General features: G+C 40.1%; 1 protein-coding gene across 8 annotated transcripts in view; it reads left to right on the top strand.

Moving 5' to 3' along the window:
• Positions 1 to 21600, top strand: part of CTBP2 (C-terminal binding protein 2) — a 212966-nt gene that overhangs the window by 137460 nt on the left and 53906 nt on the right. For 3 of the 8 annotated variants that reach the window (XR_014007837.1, XR_014007838.1, XM_081192865.1), the window contains exon 1: positions 4488 to 6219. The exons of the other annotated variants lie outside the window; for them this stretch is intronic. Coding sequence is in view for 1 of the 3 variants with exons in the window: in XM_081192865.1 (XP_081048991.1) it covers positions 4503 to 6219 (1717 nt within the window). In the remaining 2 variants the exon portion in view is untranslated. Of the gene's footprint in view, positions 1 to 4487; positions 6220 to 21600 lie in introns of those variants that run through there. 8 annotated transcript variants of the gene reach the window in all.

Below are 21600 nucleotides of genomic sequence, written 5' to 3'. Positions count from 1 at the left end.
AAATGGCTGTGGACTTGCATCGCCCTCCCCCTGGCTGCCTTTAAGGTTCTAGGACAATACATATGGAAAAGAGTGGAATAAGCACTCATTCTTGAATTCATTTTTTAAAAAAGGTTTAACAACTGTTCCAAAAATTCTCCAGGAATTTGTGTGTGTTTGTAACCCACTACAGACACTACTCAATAGCAGCGTGCGAAAATCATAACGGCTGTGTATACCTGTGTATTGCAGCAGTGTTCGTTATCCTTCTTGGAAACAAGTTTTGGCTAAGATTAAAAGTGCCATGGAAAATGACAAAACCTGTTAAACCAGGACTGTGGTAGGGCACAACAACTGTTATTTTATCCCAGGGAAAGGAATATTTACAGTTGTGTTGTCAGGTTTTTCAAAAAGTAAACCCACTGTTGTCTATACACAGAGGCATGCTCTATGACAGATGTGAAGTGGAGACCACAAAAATGTGAAAGGAGGGAGATCATTTGGATTTAAAATCATATATGGACTAATTTGCCTTTAAGGCTTGTTATTTTAGAAGCATGTGCTCTCATTACCTTGGGGACATGTTTTCCAGTACCCCCAAGATAAGGAGATATTCCCAAGAAGAACTCTCATGCTGGCGCTGCTCCCCATACCAGCACAAACTCTTGGAAAACTGGGCTAATGGTCCTGTTGGTTCCACCGCCTCTGACTGCTGCCCAGTTGTCGTTGACCCATGACAGGCCCTTCTGGGTGACAGTTCCCCATTGGTGGGGTGACAGTTCCCCACTGCCTGGCGAAGTGGGTGGTCTGTCTCCCTCAATACTGACTTTCAGGAGGAATATGTTAATAACATTTATCTTTACCCAGACATTTGATGGCTAAAAGATACTGGCATTTGCAATCTTAAAATGAGCAGTTGTGAAATACATTTAAAAGCCATCACATACCCTCACAGTTGCTAATTTTAAAATTGTTTTAAATTGTGTTTGGGGGGAAAGTGCGGTAAAGAAATCAATCAAACAAACAAACAAACAAACAAACAAACACATACATACATACATACATACATACATACATACATACTTTTAGAGGCTGCGGTGTTGGATTTCTGGGTGGAAGTGCCAGGGGTCATCTTACTTTGGCAGCAAGGGAAGAGAGGACAGCTTTTTTTGCAGTGGTGTGCAAGAGCCCACCTATAAAACTGGAAGGAAATTGATGGCATCTTGGTCCCAATATGGTGACATATAGAGGTATTATAGGTTTTCTCCCCCACAGTGAATGAAGGATAAAACTACCTTTTATTCATTAGACTCTATTGAAACCTAAATTTTCTGTTCTAGGCATATTTTCTTTTTCAATTCTTTGAACATCTGACAACATTGCAAAGATAAATAATGAAACCCTTGGGTACTGTGTGGTCTTTTAAAAATCCCTGGGATAGCTCAGCCGCTAGAACATGAAACTCCTAATCTCAGGATTGTGGGTTTGAGTCCCACGTTGGGCAAAAAGATTCCTGCGTTGCAGAGAGTTGGACCAGATGACCCTTGGGGTTCCTTCCAGCACTATAATTCTGTGATTCTAATCATGCTGCCCCCCCTAAAGAAACACCTCTTCCCCATGCTTAAACACATCCACCCACCCCCCAGCTGGCCTTCAGTGACTGGTTAGGATTGCTATATAAGAAACTTATTATTTTGGTTTTTTTTAATTTGAAAACAGCATCCCAGTGTGTTTTGTCACAAACATGTGCAAATGTCATTCTAGTAACTGAGTAGCACTACCCAAGAGAAGCATTTAGACTAAAGCTATTAAGCTTTTCAGTAAAAGCATATAATGAAAAATTATTCTGATTTATACAGACAGGTCAAAGATCAATATTCTGACAATTATTAATAAACCAAACTTCTCATGCCTGATCTGTACTGTGTTAGATAAATCCAGGCTTTTATCGCAGGATTGTTTCCAAATTCTTTTAACACTCAAAATGAGTTTTTAACCGAATATCTAGTAATTTTTGGGTAGACCATTTTAGATTCTGGAGAAAATGATTTTCAAAGATAGCTCAGAATAATTTTTCATGGATAACTGAGAGACATTAAATCTGTTGAAGACTATATGCTTCTTTTTGGAGGCCGAACACATTTATTATTGGGTAGCCACACTGTTTAATTCATATATAGGTTGCACAATTTGTATTTTGAATAGTATTGGGTTGAATGTAATGAGGCTTGCTCCCAAATAACTAGGTTTATGATTGCAGCTTTAGCCAGTAGAACATTGATTCTGCTACTCTTACAAAAGACTCAAAAGGTATTAAAAAGCAACCTCATATCAACATTAACAACGCAAAATCTAGTAGCATTAACAGAGTCTGATAGGGAAAGACAAAGGATGCTACAGAAGTAAAACAAATTTAAGGAAATAAGTCTTCATTCCATTAAAAGTAAAAACAGAAAACTACTTCTAAAAATGACTTGAAAAAAACGTTTCATTTTCTTAGGTATTTTCCTTCACTGACTAGATAGGTGACAGGCTAGTTACTGTGCCCACATGCCTAGGCTAAAACTCATAAACCTCATTCAAAGAACTAGACTTTCTGACAGCTGCCTGTCATGTATTCTCTAATTCTTATTAAGGCAAGAAAACCTCTTCCAATATATTTGACTTTCAATCAGTTGCATGTCATAAATATTCTAATAATACTAATGCAAGAATAATCTAGTAGAGGGCAGTTTTTAAATGTGTTGCATTTGTATGTGAAATTCTTAAGTGTGTGATGAAGAGGATTTGTACTATTTACTGCAGGGGGGTGGGGGGGATTACTATGACATCCTGTCTGTATTTGGGTCAGAAATATAGCCCAGAGGTATTTGAATGATAGATGCATTAGACTGCATTAGTGACTTAGCTATCATAATAGCACAATACGCCATCATGTGACGGCTTGAGCTTCAAACATTTTATTGTGGATTAGCCCTAGAAATGCACAAGATGACCTAACAACCACCAAAAGAAGGTGACTGTTGTGCTATTTTTTCTTCTTCAAGATCTCAGCCTAACACTTGCATGCATATCTGTACTTTTTATGGAGAAAGGAAACAATATTATCATTCAGTATGTTCTATAGTTTTAATGTGCACAACATAGCATAGCAAATGTGTTGGTGAATCTTTTTTTTGAAATGTTCTAGCAACCAGGATTCAAGATAGCCAGGGCTGCTTGCATTCAGTTGACTGTTTTGGTGTTTATAAAGTGTTTGTAGTAATTTTCTTAAATATTAACGAAATGTAAAAATGTTCAGTAGGTTTGCAAAGACCAAATATGGTACATCTGTCTTATTCCTTCCACCTCTTAGTGTCCACATTAACATCGAAGTGATAAAAATATAATAATTGTGTCTGCTGTGCATAAAGTATGTGTGTTGTGTGCGTTTAAATAGTGTACCGGTGAACAATATGTAATGTCCATTCTCTTCTTTCAGCTTTGTAATACTAAGACTTGAGAGCCTTTCATCCTCCCTTTTCTGTGACCTCTTCTCAGGTCTTAAAATTATAAATTCCAGATTACACCTTAGCAATTTTCTTTCCTGGGATGATGAAAGGATTTGAGAATTATGGTAATAATATGAAGAATCGTTTTGGAGAATAATTAGTGGAGCTAATTTCAAACTGGCCTCTCATCTTCCCTGTCCCTTCCCCTGATCCCCCAGTAATTTTTCAAAAAATGTACAGTGTTCATCACGTGTTGCCCCGATACCTAGATTGTTTCTACTCATGATCTTATATATTTGTATATCTTGCTTCAGCCTTGTTTGGGGCCAGCATGCCTGCTCCTATTTAATTTGTCTTTAGCTCTGTATAGTGGATTAGCATTTCATCAGACTGGATTAAGATTGAATTGACATTGAAGCTCCCTTGCCACTCTCCCCACCCCCTTTATTTTCCTACCATGGGAGAGGGAAGGTAAAATCTTAAAGGAATCCTGTGTTATGCATAGAAAACAAATAAATATAAATAGCATGTAGTAGCTATCATCAGAGGAATAATATATACGGAGGTGTCTGGGTCAGCCAGTGCAGTAGGTTTCATCAGGCTCAAATGGTGTCACATGGAACAAAAGCTTTAGGGGCTTTATTTAGCCCTTAATCCCCACACACTGTTTGACTAGTTGTCCATGTGAGCAAGCCATCCCAAGCAGGAAGGGATAAACCATCTGGATTAAGTGCAGCATCCCTTTTCTGTTTCTGAATTGTACAGGAAAGACCTTTCCATTCTGCAGTTTTTGGAGCCAGGCTGGGTTACTGTTGGGTCTTTCTGTGTTTTGTCTACTTATGTTTCGAAGAATTAATAATTCAGGCAACACTTTGAAATCGTAAACCACCTGTTGGGCTGTTTCTTGAAGCCGCAGAAGGATTCAAATACAGTGCATTTTGTTTGTTTGTTTTTGCTTTTTTATGCGTGTAACTGAAGCTTTAACAAGAGAGCTTGCTTGCCATTATTTAAGCTGAACATTGCTGTGTACCAATGCCAATTCCAAGCAAACACATTGGCCGCTCTCAGAGCTGGGATGCTGCAGGATGGTATGAAGGCAATTGGGAGAATGAAAGTTCGTTCGACTACCAGAGACCTCCAGGGAGAAGGAATTCTTTAACCTACGGTGGTGAGGGAGTTTGGTATGAGCAGCCAACCCAAAGACCACACGATATCATCTTGCAGGGAGGTGCGGAACTGAAGCAGGAGCCATATCCATACCAGGAGCCAGTTTTTCACCAAAGTCCTTTGCGGAAAGGTTCCGTCCCTGAGTTTGCTTACTACGACAGACAGCCTACGATGTCTGCACGAAGTTCCTTGCCACCTCAGGATTACTACAGTGACCCTTCGCTAGCTGCCAGATCACCTAAAGATCCACGCTACTATAGAGACCACATGATTAACAGACCATTACCGAATTATGGCAGATTGGCTTGGGATCAGATGCAAGTCCGGTCACCTGCCCCACATGAAGCCAGCCGCATGTATAGAGATCCAATGACTAAGATGGTCCCTGAGGCACAGAGGATTCGAAACAGAGATCCTTCTCATGCAAGATATGGTGTTGAACCTCCGATGCCCAGGTACGGGGCAGAACCTCCAGCATTTCTGAACCGGCCAGCTTATAATGACACAGTGGACAGATCTATAGATGCTGCAGCCAGTAGGCAAGTTACCCCAACATGTTTGGTAGTTGATCCAAACTCAACAGCAGCTCCTGATGGAAGCATAAACCGTGGTTATGGACCAGTCCGGGAGACGGTCAGTGGAAAAGCTCCTTATGACAGCTGCGAAACAGCCACAACTCCTTCACAAACTCAGGTGCCTCCACCTTTCCCAGGACAAGACATTAAAAGGAATGTGGATCCAGAGTTCTTGGCACTTTTGCGTTCTGAAGGAGTATCCGAAAGCACGCTCAATGCCTTGTTGCAGCAGGGATTTGATTCTCCAAGCATGCTGGCGATGATGGAGGAGAATGACATAAAATCAGTTGCTCCGAATCTAGGGCAGGCGAGAGTGCTTTCTAGAATTGCCCATATTTACAAAGCAGAGATGCAGATGCAGAGGCAGGAAAGGAAAAGCACCATCATCCGTCCCAGACACAGGTCTAACAGCTTTAGTCACCGAAGCGAATTGCTCCAGAATGAGTATGCGATGCACCCAGCCACCAGCCCAATGGCAGATGGCACAGTGATGCACCCACCTGCAGCTGCTTCTATGCAGCCCGTGTCCCCAAGAGTAGCAGAAATAACTCGCCGTCCATCTAGTGCTCCGACACAACACCTTCTAGAAACTGCAACTTACCCTGCATCTGGCTTGCCCCATCAAGGTGCACCTTTTCTTCTCAACTCTGGATACAGTGCTTCTGGCCCGTGCAATATGCACACCCGACAAGCAACTGGCTATACTGCTCCAGCTGGAATAGCTATGAATGCACTGCAAACAAATCCACACCCAAGTCCCAAAACAGCATATTCGACCACATACACAGTACCCATGGAGCTGATGAAGCGGGAAAGGAATCCTCCTTTGTCCCCAATGCACAGTCCTCACAACAGCCCCCAACTCATTCGAAAACAAGGAACCCAAATGGAGCCCAACCTGGTGCCAGCAGGACCAAGTTTTCCAATGCAGCACTCTCCATATCAGAAAACCACAAGGCGCACAGGGCCACCAGTCATTGTCTCCACCATGGCATCGCCTGAACCAAGTAATTACTTTAAAGTATATTACTTTATATGGTTTCTTTTAGAATTGTTGTATTCATGTTTAATTACTGGGAGGGGGAATCAGCATACCAATAGCCTTAGAAATAAACTGTTATATATATATATATATATATATATATATATATATATATATATATATATATATATATATATATTCTTACCTGCACCAACCCGGAGAGTCATTAATCTACCTGGTATATAATAAACAATTCCAGCATGAGGATGCACAGTGTGACTTAATTTAGCTTTTTAAATTTTTTTCTTAGTTCACAGCAGATAAAAATGGCATGTGTGCCAAACCATCATTTCACAGTGGCTCTTGCAGCTTCTGTTATTTGCAAGGGACATAAGATTAGACACTAAACACTTTCTAGGGTAATTAGGCTGAAAGGTTTCATTTTTAGACTGATTTCCCCCAGTTGTTATCAGCACAAGTGTGCTTTTCAGAGGAAACAGTTAGTGTTTCTTTGATGAAATTTATCAAGTAACTTATCAAGTAACTAATGATGTGATCCTGGAACTCCCCAGCTTGGACAGTAATCATTATTCCTTTTGGATTGATTTTTCTTTTTTTCCTTTCTTTTTCAATAAGTTTTTTCAAATAAAACACTATGCTGTTGATTTCTTATTGGAATTACTTATGGCTATAGAAGCAGTTAACAAAATAAGTCTGCATTTAATGCTAAAGTCAATCATTAACCACTAGGTAAATAAATACTTTGTGGTGGGGGTTATTGGTTTTGTTTGTTACCATGTTATTATTTTTGTTTTTTTTTTATACTGCAAACCGTCATCCTTGGATGAAGGGCAATATAGAAACTAATTAATTAAAAGGTGGGAATGCTTCTCCTAAAATTCCTTTCCTGCGTACAGGTTTTACAAGCTGTATACAGAATGCATAAACTGATAAGTTTCTAACATTTATGAAGCTAAGCACACATATATATAGTCCATGGAATTAAATTTGTAATGAAAGAAAATAACTGGCAGATCCTTAGCATGGGTTACATTCAATTAAATCCCAGTGAAAACATTTGCCATCAATGAAATTGTAGAAATTGCCTCAGATTAATAAATTGTATAATTTGACTTGTGCCTAATGCTGTGTGCAGATACTGGGATTAAATCCCTTTAAATTAAGGGGAATTGATCTGCATGTTTATTGAAAGTGAGTGACTTAACAAAGGACACAATCCAACCATGGTGAAGCATATTTTAAATCCAATTGATTTCAATAGGAGAATTAAGCATATACTTTAACTCACTTCTGTTATGATAAAATAGATTTAAAAGTACTTACATTTGGCTTGTGCCCCAAAGTGTACTATCTATGAGCGTGAGGTGGAACTGATAAAAGTTACAATGTTCCACTTTTGATCTTACGCTTTTTAAAGCACAGATTGCTCTTAGTTTAGATTTCATGATGTGTGAAATAAATACATATGTAGAAATACCTTGAATATATGAGAATGCCATATGTACAGATATATTAGAAACAGAGTATACTGCTTTTAAAAATAAATAAATGCTTTTGAAAGAATTTGAAGCTAGGGTTGTGAAAATGCTTCATTTGCTTAAAATGATGTTTTTAACAGTGTTGGAAAGAAGAGCCCTTGTGATTGCCATTTGAACTGGGCTTGGTTGTAAATGAAAGCTTCTAAAGACTGTTCAGGTAGAACAATTTCTGAATGATTTCTTGTAAACAGATTCAGCATTTTTCAATTTGGGAGTAATAAAATGTTTTTGGGAAAGGCCAACATTTTGTCACAGCTGTTATCCAGTGCATCTTTAATTGATAATCTAGTGTTCCTTCAGAAACTTCAGACATAATACAAAAAGCAAATAGTGACCCTGTGCAAGTCATACTGTAGGTAAAAGCTTCTGGTTGCTTCTGGTAGCATGTGAGCGCAACATTTTTCAGTAGAGCTCATGCACTTTTAAGATTAAGGCAGGCGTTCTTTCTAAACATGGTGGAAATGGTTTGAACACACATTATGTGCCTTGAAAACAAATGCCTCTGAATATAGATAATATGTCGTACACTTCAGAATATCTCTCTCTTTACCGCTTAGTCCTTCATCACTCTTATTAAGACTTCAGGGATGCATATTTTGGTGGGGGGGAATCTATAGCTGTTTTCCCTTTTAATGTGTTAGTCTGTTTATAAGACAATACCAACAGCATTGTTGAGATGTGAGCAGCCTCCTTCTTGAGTCAAACATTTTTTCTCTACAACCAATTCATTTGCATGAGGATGACATTTGTTGCTCCAGTAATTTCATCTGATAATGGCCAGCTTGCAAAGCGGATCTGAAAACATATTCCTTAATTATGTGTTGCTAAGCAACGAGAGGGTTTGGTCATAATCACAGAAAGATTATCTTTCTATTGAAGTCACTGCAAAGGTTTAGCTGAAGTAGGACCTTCTGCTAATTCCCCCCCTTCCATTCTTGTTTTGTTCTGTTTCTTTTTCTGTCCAAAACAATGAAGAAAGGTATTTGCCCCTCTTCTTAAAATGCTAATTTAATCTAGGAGTTAAGGTAAGATCCATTGATTACAGAAACATGGGTGAAATGAAGTTCCAGGGTATCTTAATAATGAAGAAATATAAATCTTTATTTTAAAACATTCTCAAATAATGCTCAGGAAAGGTACTTGAACAATAGTACATGTATATGACATTTAAAAACACAGTTGCAAGGTCATAGTCGGGGTGCAGAATTGGCCAGTGGTAGAATGTTTATATTTTCTGCTATGAGATGAATGTCAAGGGAACCTTAACTTTTTTTAAGGTATCTGAATCACAGTGTAAATGTTAGCTTAGGCTGCAGTCCTGTATGGTACTTACTTCTGAGTAGATATATATAAGTTGACATTGTTAGGCTCTAATACTACATGCACTTATTAATGTGTAAACCCCTTGAATTCAAAGGGACTCCAAACCCCTTGGGGGGGTGTTCTTTCCAAGGCAGGAGGAGATGCTAGACAGATGTGGGGTCCAACAGATTCCGAGCCAACCTTTCACTACCATCACTTGATTGCTTCAGACATGATTGCTGTGCCAGCTCCAGACTGGAGCAACAATTTGCCTCTGCTTCCCAACCCAGCCAGCACCAGTGGCAGGGATGCATATGGGATAATGGCTCTGCCCTCCCAACAGCTGCCCTGCAGTGGCTTGGGTTGCTCCGTTACTTTCAAGTAAACATGTAAAGGTTTGCACTGTTAATCAGATTTCCCCCTTAAATTAAAGGGATTTCCACTCATTGGCTGCACTGTTAGCATATAAAGATTGGTTGAAGTATATAGATATCATAAGCTTCAAGTGAACTTGATTTTAAAATGTAAAGATTTAATTGGTAGCTTCAGTTATAACACACCTACTAGAGAGTAATCCCAATTGAACCAGAGTGAGACTTGCCTCTGCGTAAACATACATAAGATTGCATTGATGATATATAATGGATTGTAACTAAGTCTGTCCATGCACATATAGAACAGATGCCTGCTTGTGGACTTTTCCTCTCCCCCCCCCCCCAGCCTCAAAATCTGTTCCAGAGAGTTGAGGAAGAGCTGAAGTTCACCTATGCAAGGTTGGATTCCATTGAATATCTTCAATGAGATGTCTTTTAAAAATCAGTTCACTCAGTTTATAGCTTCATGCCTTTCAGTTTTTGCCTTTTTAGATACAGCAATTCAGGCTCAAGGACACTGACTTCAGCAGTAAGTTGTTATTATATATTTTGTTTAATTATGCAAGCCAATGTATCTACAACTGAGCCAGTTTCAAGGTCCTTGTATTAATTTAAAGAGTCCTGAGTGACTTAGGTCTAGGGTACCTCAGGGACCCTTATTTCCCAACTTGGCCACAGAGATAATCTGCAGGAGCACCACTGGTCGTTCCCTGAATAGCAGTGGCGTAGCGTGGGTTGTCAGCACCCGGGGCAAGGCAAGTAATTTGCGCCCCCTAACCCGTGGATTTGCGCCCCCTAACCCGTGGATTTGCGCCCCCTAACCCTAACCCCCAGATGTTGCGCCCGGTGCGGCCGGGCCCCCCTGCACCCCCCACGCTACGCCACTGCTGAGTAGGCAGGGATCATTTGACAAATGCAAGGAACTGAGCCTTTAGTGTAATCGGCACAATACTGTTGAATGCTCAGCCAATAGAGAATCAGCAGGTTCCAACTTTTAAATGCCCACTGAAAACTTTTCTATTCCATCAGGCCTGTTCAGGTGATTTGGAATTCATCTTTCCACAATAGCTGATTTATGGTTTTGTGTACTGTTGTTGCAAACTGCTCTGATATATTTTATGAATAGTGGTATGGAAATATTTCTATAAATGAATAAAAATATATATAATAAGATGGCATAAAGAAACTCAAGGAGTTGATGTGAAAACTAGAGGTAGGGAAACTGGTCTAACATCAATCTGGGAAGGGCTCATTCTTTCCAAGCTTTTTTTCTGTTTTCTGTTTTATTTTTAAAGGAAAAAAGGGCTTGGGGATTTTTTTTTCTAAAATCATTACAAATCTCTTCCTGCTAGCCCTTGCTTGTCTGAGCCTCCATAAAGGTAAAGGGACCCCTGACCATTAGGTCCAGTCGTGGCCGACTCTGGGGTTGCGGCGCTCATCTCGCTTTATCGGCCAAGGGAGCCAGTGTACAGCTTTCAGGTCATGTGGCCAGCATGACTAAGCCGCTTCTGACGAACCAGAGCAGTGCACGGAAATGCCGTTTACCTTTCCACCGGAGCGGTACCTATTTATCTACTTGCACTTTGACGTGCTTTCAAACTGCTAGGTTGGCAGGAGCTGGGACCGAGCAACGGGAGCTCACCCTGTCTCGGGGATTTGAACTGCTGACCTTCTGATCGGCAAGTCCTAGGCTCTGTGGTTTAACCCACAGCGCCACCCGCGCCCCATTGCCTAACTCTCCAGCAGCATCAGGCATGTAGGTATGGAGGGGTGTGAATGGACGAACAAGGAGGGGAGGAATAGGGCTACTCCTTGGGTTTTCTTTGGTCCTCAAAGTCTTACCAACACAAACTGCTCAGCTCTCAGAGCATTTTAGTTTGTCAGGGCTGCTAGGTCCTGTATAATTACAGTTCTTACAATTTTTCACCAGCAGCTTTCTGTTTGCAGTCAGGTTTTTGGGCATCATTGCACTTCCATAACACTGTTGCTGCTACTGGAAGGGGATGGGGGGCAGATCAGATTTGCCAAGCATATTTACAAGTTTAGCTGAAATTAAAGGGATTTGGGCTCATATCATAAAAGTTATGTTATTGCCAGACAGGGGGAGGCTCGCTTCCCAGCCCTTCACCTCCAATTCTGGAACTCTGCAACATCACTTACAAAGATGGGCTGTAAACTTAATTCCTTTGCCAAGCAATTCTCTCTGAAAATGTAAAAGCTTAACCTTGCTCACCCAGCATTGCCAACTGTTTTAAATGCCTTTCACGTCTGCCATAGTTTCAAGCTTTGGCTAGAAAAACACTTTGGAAAGCACACAAAAAATAAATAGAATAGTCATGAATTTAGACTTTAAAATAATCTTTTTAAATTATGAGACTTGTGACAAGGCTACAGCAGTTAGCAATCCCACTTGTTGACAGTAAATTTACAGTTTTCAGACGTCTTTTCTGTCACTCATTGATATGGGATGGGGAGATCAGGAGCACAGTTTAATCCTACTTTGTTTTAAGCAATTGGAGTTAGAATAATTCACGGTGCTCTGAGTTTGTACGTAACAGGAAACTGGGATTTAATCAAAAGTGAAAATAGAAGCTTTCATTCCCCTATAACAAGTGAAGAAGGAAGTTGGGGGGTGAGCTCTCAGGTCCAACCTTCACTGCAGCTTGTCCCTGATTACCGAAGTGTAGTTTATAATTATTATTGTAGGAGCCAGTCCTAAGTGGTGCAAGCAAGCCAGGCCAGGTTTGAGTAATACTACCAGCAAAAAAAAGGATGAACCTTGTCACATTAAATAATAGATGCCCCACAACCTGTACTTGTGGATCCTCCCTACCTAAGACTTCTGAGTTACATTTGTGTCCATAGTATATTTACAACTGATTGGCTCAGATTCAAATTTGCACTTTTTAAATTTACTTTAGTTAGTTACCTTAATCAGAAAACTCTTTAAGCTGTGTATATAATAAATAAGATAAAATCGGCAATACTTTAAAAACAACAACAAAGACAGGGAATAGCTCTCCTTCTGCCGGACCACCAGCCTGATAAATATATAATTGCAGCATTTACATTTGTCATCTGGGGGCAGCCATTCCATCAGACTGCCTCACTGGGAGAGATAGGAAACAGAGCTCATTTCATTAGTTTTTCTGGAAGTCCAGCTCCATCAGACACTTCCTGCCCCTGAACTATGCCAGCTGGTGACTAGAGGAACAACTGTTTAGAAATTTGTGCCTAAATTTTTCTTCTTCCCTCCCTGTCACTTTTCCCTTGTCTTTCATGTATTTTTAGATTGCAAGCCTACAGATAGGGACTGTCTTGTTTTAATTGATCATATGTAAGCCCTTCTGAGAGCTAGAGAGCTGGGTGCTTTTTTTAGGAAGCCCCCAAAATTGGCAAAAAATGGGCGCCATTTTTACACCCAAGAACCAGGACATTTCAGGATTTGTGACATCTTCCTAAGAGTCTTTATATGCTCCTTGGGCTAAAGCAAATAGGTGTAATACTGCTGGCATCTTTACCATGGTCAAAAAAAACTGGGAGTAGCTTGTGGGCTGCCTTCTTCCTATTTTCTGTGTGTTTCCTCATCCCTTTTCTTCTAAGCTGCAACCATGCTTGTTTACACTTGTACTTACCAATGTTAATGTTTGGAAACCAACTTCAAATCTTGGTTTCAATCGCTAATGAAAAGTTAACTGTGGTTAATGGTAACCATTATTAGTCTCAGTGCTGATGTAATTTGACACCACGGTTGGTTGTGCAAAGGGAAGGTAGGTTTGAAGGAAGAATGAGGCAGCCCTAAGCCTCTTAACCATGGTTAAGGGATCAGTGGCATTATGTCTACACAGAGCTGGTGAATGTTACTTAATGTGCACATTGGCTTGAGAGACGATAACCACTAGCAACCTAGTGTTAACTTGGGTAGTGCTCATGCTTGCTGTATCCTACAACAGAAAAATGAGTAATGACAATACAGGTTTCTAAATAATAATAAAAATTGAATGCAAATGACTTTTCCTCACTTAAGGTGTCGAAATGCTACTCGCACAGTGAACAAAGAGTATGCACAATTTCATCTTCATAAACCACATGCAATTTTAGAGACAAACAGAATCGTCAACTTCTTGAATTATTTATTTCATCTTCTAGATGTAAAATTGCTTCACAAATTTTAATAAATACCAATCTTTACAGTGTCCATGTAATATTTAGGAAGATATCTGAAACCATTAAATATGTGTCTTTTGTCACTAGAAACTGGTCTTCCCCAGCTATGAAGTTTTAGCGGTGATACATGAGGATGTGAATAGGATGTTGATGAAAGGTGATGAATTATACTACTGAATTGTGATTAAATCACAAAGGTGCGAGCTTGACTCCCATCTTGCTTTGTTCTGAGCAGGATGCCAGCTAAATATTAGCACCTGTTCTTCACATGCCTGCATCGCAGTCAACTATCCCTCACCATCCTTGTCCTTACACATGTTCTCCATTTATATAGAGAGCCACCTGCTCTAAATCAGCCTGTTCCTCATACAGGAATTCCTTCTTTGGTAAGGGTCTCCCTCACAAACAACTTTTTAAGAAGATTTAAAAACATTTCTGTACCCGGGTGGGTGGTTTTTCTTAATGTATCTAAAGGCAGTTATAATCCTAGTCTAATGCTTTAATGACAGTAATTCCAAACACTAAATATTTGTTCAGTATTTAAAATGTTGGAACAATTTATCAAAATGAAAATTAGAACTATTTCATGAAAAAGTATGCTAAATATGTAACAGTTTCCTATTACAGAATATTACATTTAACCAGTATATTTTGTTACTTGTACCACACAGAAAATGGCAAACATTTGCTATGCCTAAGTGTCAGTTTACACTCCTAAATTTCTCCATGTGATCATGTATGTGGGCACACAGACCCAAAGAGAGTTGGTTTGAGCTATGGTTTGAACGTGATCTGGTTGGATAGCAGGAGAAAGTGCTACCAAGGTGATGGTAATGCTCACTGTGTCAGCACCCTGTTCAACTTTTCTGCATGTGGTTATGTGGATAGTTCTAAAATTACAGTTTTATGTATCAACCATCTTGCCTCATCTCCAGCAAAGTGCATGCTATTTGGTTCCCTAGAGAAAGGTACATTGTGTTTGCTTTCAGATTTCCTGAGATTTAGCAACAATTTAAAAATCTATTCATTTATTTTGAATATATTTATCCTTCCATTTCTGGGCTCAAGGGAGATCACAGTAACAAAAATATTAAATGCAATCTTAAGCTAGTAAAGTCAACTGAAAGAAAACAGCACCCACCCTATAATAAACAAACAGCCAAATCCTTTTTTTTTTTTTGCACCCTCTTAAAACAAAACAAAACAAAACAAAACAACAGCTCTGCACTTCCCCTAGGAAGGTACTCAGGATAAAGGCCTTGTTCCTTAAAGCGGATATTCTTGCTTTCCATTGTGAGGGTATTTGGAGCAGGGCCCAGCCTTCTGACAAGAATTGCTGCCAGTCACATATGGGGAGAAGTGATTTTATGTTGTGAGTCCTAGGCTGTGGAGGGTCTTAAAGTTAAGCATCTGCACCTTGCATTCTGTGTGAAAACAAATCGGCTGTCAGTGCTGTTGCAAAAGCTAGGATGTTCCTAGTCACTATTAAGAGCTATGCAGCACCATTTTGCACTAGCTTGCCCATACTGAGCATATTGCTATTTCACAATAGCTGAGATACAGAGGGCTGCTTTGTGTGTACTTCATGGCTTGGACATGCCTGGGGGAAATCTGCTTCTCCCACCCCCACCTCCAAATAAACAACCCCTCGCACACTGGTTGTGTGGTTTGGGGGCTCTTGGCTCATGTGTTCCTTTTTCCATTCTCATGTTGACAAATGAAGCTGCCTACTAAATTTTGTTTGACATTTCTGAATAGTTGCATTCGGAACGCTGTCCACTGGCTGACAGGTATGCAATACAGGATTGCTGCAATCTAAACATAAAAGTCTAAAATATTTGTCAGCAAACCAGAAGAGATTATATGTTACAAAACTTCACAGCTCATTTGCACTGGTGGAAAGAGCCAAACACACAGTTTGGGATACTTCCAGTCAATAGCAAAATTAGTGTCCTGTCCCCACCCCAATGATCTATGCTGGCTCTAGCCTTGTTCAATGCTAACTGTGAAAATACTTCGCAAGTGTTCAAAGTACTTCATGTGCATTGCCTCCTTCCTATCCTTGAAGTTCCTCACCACCCATGGATCAAATGGCTAGGCTGTGTATGAGGAGTCCATTCAAGGGAGGAAATAGTCTACTAGTGAACAGTTGCACAGGAGTTTAGATGAGTTTGGTCCCCTTTCCTCCTTATCAACTGATTTGTATAGTTTTAACTTTTTTGAAGTGGTTCCTTCAGAGCTGCCATGTCTTCTGGATTCTCAGTAAATAAGTGAGCAAATTGAATAGCATTCAGCACAACTAAACTTGAGGATATGGTAGAGGTAGCAAGCTAGCACTCTGAGGAAACAACTTCTGTTTTGTCCCTTTGAGACAATTTCAAGTTATTCTGAGAAATTACAGCCCCCATTTGGTGTAAGAGTACATAGTAATTTATTGGCTGCAATATATATTGTTTTTAATTAGTCACATGAGCAGTGTTGTCAAGTTAGGTCTTCGTGTTTGTCAACTAGGAATTCAGGAATTTTTAACACTGTGAAAAAGAAAGGAATGTTTGAAAGAAAATCCCTTCAAACTTCCAACAGTTGTAATCCCTTCTTTGCACGGAGGGATTAGAACTATTGTTTAGGCTCACATTTATTTTTATTATTATTATTTTGTTAAAATGCTTCCATACTCGCCTTCATCAAAGCAGTGAACAACAAATGTAGATCATGATGTGCAACAAAGAAGAAAAATCAATACCATCAAAAGAAATAATAAAATAACCCAAAATAACACTTTAAAAAAAACGCCTGTGTAGATTAAAATAGCTTAACCTGTGGTCTGAAAGCTTGTAAAGCAGGCACCAGCTATGCCTCCTTAGGGAGGGCATTCCAGAACTTAGGTGCCGCTGATGAAAAAAAACCTTTGTAATTTTATAGCACAGTTCCAATAAGGAAGGTCCTTGGAGAAGGGCCTCGTCTGAAGATCTTAAGATACAGGCAGGCTATTATGCTTTCTCTCCTCTTCTCTTACTAAGTGTACCAAGACGTCCCACGGTTCCCCCAAGTGGATTTGGGAGAAGGACTCCATTCAGATGCATGGTGGGAATTCTTGGTTCAGATGTTATCTTCTAAGCGTCTTTTATGAGCTACCTTACATGAAGAAGCATGTGAACCCAAAGGCCACTCCCCTTTGTGTCTAGGACCCACTGTTTAGGACCCACCACATGCTTAGGACTGGGGTGTTAGAAGGTCACTGTAAGATCGGTTTGTAGAGAGCAATTTGGGAAATGTCTTAAATGGTTCAAGCTCCTAAACTCTGAGCGATTCCTGGAAAGGTAACACTTAAAGTTTTGTAAATATGTTCTCAGTTAAAAAACACAATGCTCCTATAAGCACAGCTGTGTGTAGTATAAACATAGGACTGATACATGAGAGAGAATATCCTGTTTCAGTGAGTTTGTACAGAGCAAATAAGGAATTCTTAAGTTCTGTTGAGAGTAGCGAATGAGAAATGGGATATCATGATTGACTGACCTGTTTCTGAAACCAGATCTTTTGGAGCTTAGTAGAAGTCTCCTTTAAGTATATTGTGGGTTTGATAGAAAGCTTTCCCCTTGGGAGATGGTGGAGGGAAGTCCTGTATGATTGTGCCTCTTTCTTCGTTTTCCCAGCTACCCACTGGTAAGACTAATTGCTGTTGTAGGCTACACAGTGGTGAACAAGGGTCACTTCATTGATTAATATGATTCTTGCTCCCTTGGCACATCTTTGAATCTGGTTTAGTTGCATTCTGTTTGAACAGTAATGCTGCTAAGTGGAGAGTAACTGAGGTTCAAAGTCCGGAAATGTAAGTTATACCTTTCAGAGTCCTAAATACTGGTAATTAATATAAAGCACATGAACCTACACATCTAAGAAATTAAAGAATTCTGCAGATGTTTGTCAAAGAATCATCAAATTGCCTGTGCTTCTGGAAACTAAAAGAAGCACACAATATTTATATTTACAAGTTTTGTTACATCTGCTGTAAGAAAGCAAAAGTCCAGGAGAGGCAGCTTCACATGGGAAAGGTTTTTTTTTTGTCATTATTTTAAAAAGTTTTCCACTTAAAATACAATAAAAGCCAAACTAATCTTAAAAGGAAAGAAACCAAAAAAAGAGAAAAAGAAAGAAGGAGGGGTGAGTATATTAATACTAAGCTTCTTATATCTTTATTCCACACACAGAAGAGTGAACTTTGCCCAGCTCTCACCTGGAAATCTATGCTATGAATCTAGGATTCCTTCCAATGGTGAAGGAAAATTCAACCCTTTCATTTTCCTTCACCATTACCACCATAAGAAAACAGGCTCAAGATGGCCTTTATCTGTTATTCGCTTATTTTGCTTATTTGATTTGTATCACTTTTGGATTAGAGCCCCCAAAGCAGCTCAAGATGCTCACAAATACTACAGAAGGAGTCATTATGATGGTGTGCATTTGTCTTCCTCCTTCCCTTTCTTGGTATTCTCACACAGAGCAGTTGGTCTTATATGGCCATGGTAAACATGAGAATAGGGCAGTCTAGACAAATCTGAGCTGGGTGTGTAACAGTATTTATTCCTGACTTCCTCCCTCTCTTAAAGCAGATAACAAAAACATGCGAATTCTGAACAAAATCCAAACCTTCCAATGCACTTTTCCAGACAGCAAGAGAAACTGAGCAAGGACACATCCAAGCATCTCTGCTCTTTGACAAAATGATTGTCTACTCCTTGATACTAAGAAAAGGAATAAAAAAGTAGCTTCCAGAGCTTGCAGATACACCAAATTGAGCATGCCATCCCTTAACTTTCATAAGATTACTCCGTATTCTGAAAGAAGCCGATTATCGCAGAACTCAGCTGAAAGGATGAGTGAAAAAGTTGTGATTGGCAACACAGGGTGGAATTCAACTAAATTTGACCAGTTGAAATGAGTGAATATAGATAGGTTAGGTCCATTAATTTCAATATGCATCAACAACTGGGCATGCCTCCAATTTTTGTACAGTTGTACCTTGGGTTAAGAACTTAATTCGTTCTGGAGGTCCATTCTTAACCTGAAACTGTTCTCATCCTGAAGCAAAGTTCTTAACCTGAGGTACTATTTCTGGGTTAGCGGAGTCTGTAACCTGAAGCGTCTGTAACCTGAAGCGTCTGTAACCGAGGTACCACTGTACTCAATCTGTTGTTGCGACCTTTGGTTTTTACTTTACCTTGGTCATAATTATTAGCACAACTGTTTCTGGCAAAACTAGTTTGTGACATCTGCTTCTCGAAGTGCAGGGAAAAACAACACCTTTTTTAAAAAGACATTCTGTGTCTCTGAGGATGCCTCTGAGCAGTTTCCTAGTGGAAAGTGGCTTTGCCTCTCATTGTAAAAGTTATACCTGGCCTTCATGGAGGTACTTTCTTAGCAACCGCTCCACTGGAAAGATCATGGATAATCTCACTGTGATTACACCATGGTAAGCAGTTTAGATATTACAACTGGGGCAGAGATCATTCACCATGGGTGGCTTGTTCTTTCCAGCTTGCTGTGATGAAAAAACATACGATTTTGGTCAATGGGATAGGATTTTTTTATTGAGAATGGAAGGCAAATTAGAAAATTTCTTAATCACTTTATACTCAAAAGAATCTCAAAGTACTATACAGAAAATAGAGATCAAATACAGTGGAACAGGATTTCAGAACATTTTGCAAATGTAGATGTAAATAATTGCTGGGTTATTTTCTAAAATGAGTTTGAAAAGGACTAAAAAATTTTTGCAAAAAGATAGTATTCAAGAATTATAACAACTCAAAATAGTCATTCTAAAGGATGCTGTCAGAATTGCAAGCAGCTTATCTAGCTGACTTAACTTTACAACCATCTGATATGTAATACATGTCACTTGTATAAAGTAAAATCTTACAATGCCATGCCCAGTGGCACAATCTAGAGAAGTTAAAAGTGTTTGTAGACAGGGACGCAGGTGGCGCTGTGGTCTAAGCCTACGGCTTGCCGATCAGAAGGTCAGCGGTTCAAATCCCTGCGACAGGGTAAGCTCCCATTGCTCGGTCCCTGCTCCTGCCAACCTAGCAGTTCGAAAGCATGTCAAGTGCAAGTAGATAAATAGGTACTGCTCTGGAGGGAAGTTAAACGGCGTTTCCATCTGCTGCTCTGGTTTCGCCAGAAGCGGCTTAGTCATGCTGGCCACATGACCCAGAAAAACTGTCTGCGGACAAATGCCAGCTCCCTCGGCCTATGAAGCAAGATGAGCGCCGCAACCCCAGAGTCGTCAGCGACTGGACTTAATGGTCAGGTGTCCCTTTACCTTTAGAGAGTATGAACAATAAGTAGATTATATCATAGAGCCCATCTTTAATGGTCAGTGTGATCATCTTTATAATTAGGTAGGAAACATTGTCTATTGTCCCTCAAGGCTGAAAAAGCCAAACATCTCTTCAATATATTTCAAGTCAGGTAAAGAAAAAGTCCCAATTTCAATCCGGAACATGTTATGACATTTCTTTCCACTTAAAAGGTGAACAAAGAATGAAATATCATGCCAGTTGTCTAGCTTAGTTTCCACAAAGTACCCTTCATAAGAGCTCCAAATCCTGCTCTTACTATAACAAGTATTAGAGGGGTTTTTTTCCATTGGAGTTTTATATGAAAAAAATAATAGCTTGGAGGAGTAAACATCACTTTGTGACAGGCTTTAGTGCTTTACTGCTTACTGGGCTTCAAGCCTGGAAGGATTTAAAAATCATTATACTTTAAGGGAAAGTTGAAGAGAAAAGAGGGAAGGGCAGGGGCTGTTCCAGCCAGCTGTTGTGATTTAGGAAAACACTTATATCAACCAAAAGAAAAGTAACTGAGATTGAGAGATTCAGACAGCCTAGAAATAGCCATACCCAACAAGATTAGGACAAAATTAGAGCCCCAGTCTGGGTGAGCTTACTTCTCTAATACTACAAACATTAATAAAGACAAATCTTTGATCTTAGTGGATTGGGTTTTTTAAAAAAATCATCCTCCAAAACCTTTTATTACAAAACATTGTTCTACAGTTTTTGATTGATTGCTTTGCAATATAAGTGGATGGTGTAGCATGTAATAATGCTTTGGCAAATAGACACGCAATGCAGCTGCCAGTTTTATTCTTTATGTTTATTTTTTGTAAAGGAAAGTTTCTTGTTCTAAAGAATCAATTTTGTGTGTGGTGCGTTTCCATATTTAATGTACAAGGAAAACTTGTCACCCAGGATTACAACAATGTTGTAGTTCAGAGGTTTTCAACCTTTTTGAATCCACGGCTCCCTTGACCAGCTATATTTTTTATGCAGCACCCCTGTGGGGCTCAGGAGCCCAGTTATGTCACCCTTTGCCTACAGAGCCAGCAGCCCCTCATCACTTTTCGAACTCCCTCCCTTGTGATGTGTTCCCTCCTCTCCCCTCTCCTTGGGCATCCTCCAGGCAGCCCTGCTGCCACCCCTGGTCTCTGAGACCCCTGGTCCACAGAGAGGTGCCTCCTCACTGCCCCACAGGGGCCTGGGAAGCACCCACTGGCCAGCCGCAGAGTCACTATTTGCCTGTGGAGCTTGTAGCCAGGGCTGCTGCAACAAACAGCCACTCAAGCCTTTGGGAGGCAGAGATGCGAGTGGACATCAGAGAGAGGGAAGAAAAGAGGGCTCGAAGCCAGTGTTATCCGTCATATACGTAGCCGGGTGGACAGCTGCCCCCCTAGATCAAGTAAAACAATAGAAATATTTAACTAACTGACCAGTCACACTGGTTCTACCCTCCCTAACAAATGTCCGCCCCCCCCCCCACAAAGTCCTGCCTCCCCTAACAATAATCCTGGCTATGCCCATGCTGCCCACGGCACCCCCTGAACATCATTCAAGGCACCCCAGGGTGCCATGGCACACTGATTGAAAACCACTTTTGTAGTTAATTCATTGCTGTAGAATACCTTGTGGTACCTGTAAATAGCATAATCTTTTCCTC

This window comes from Podarcis bocagei (genome assembly GCF_964188305.1).
Source record: "Podarcis bocagei genome assembly, chromosome: 4".
Taxonomy (NCBI): Eukaryota; Metazoa; Chordata; class Lepidosauria; order Squamata; family Lacertidae; genus Podarcis; species Podarcis bocagei.
This window is presented reverse-complemented; position numbering and strand designations above follow the sequence as displayed.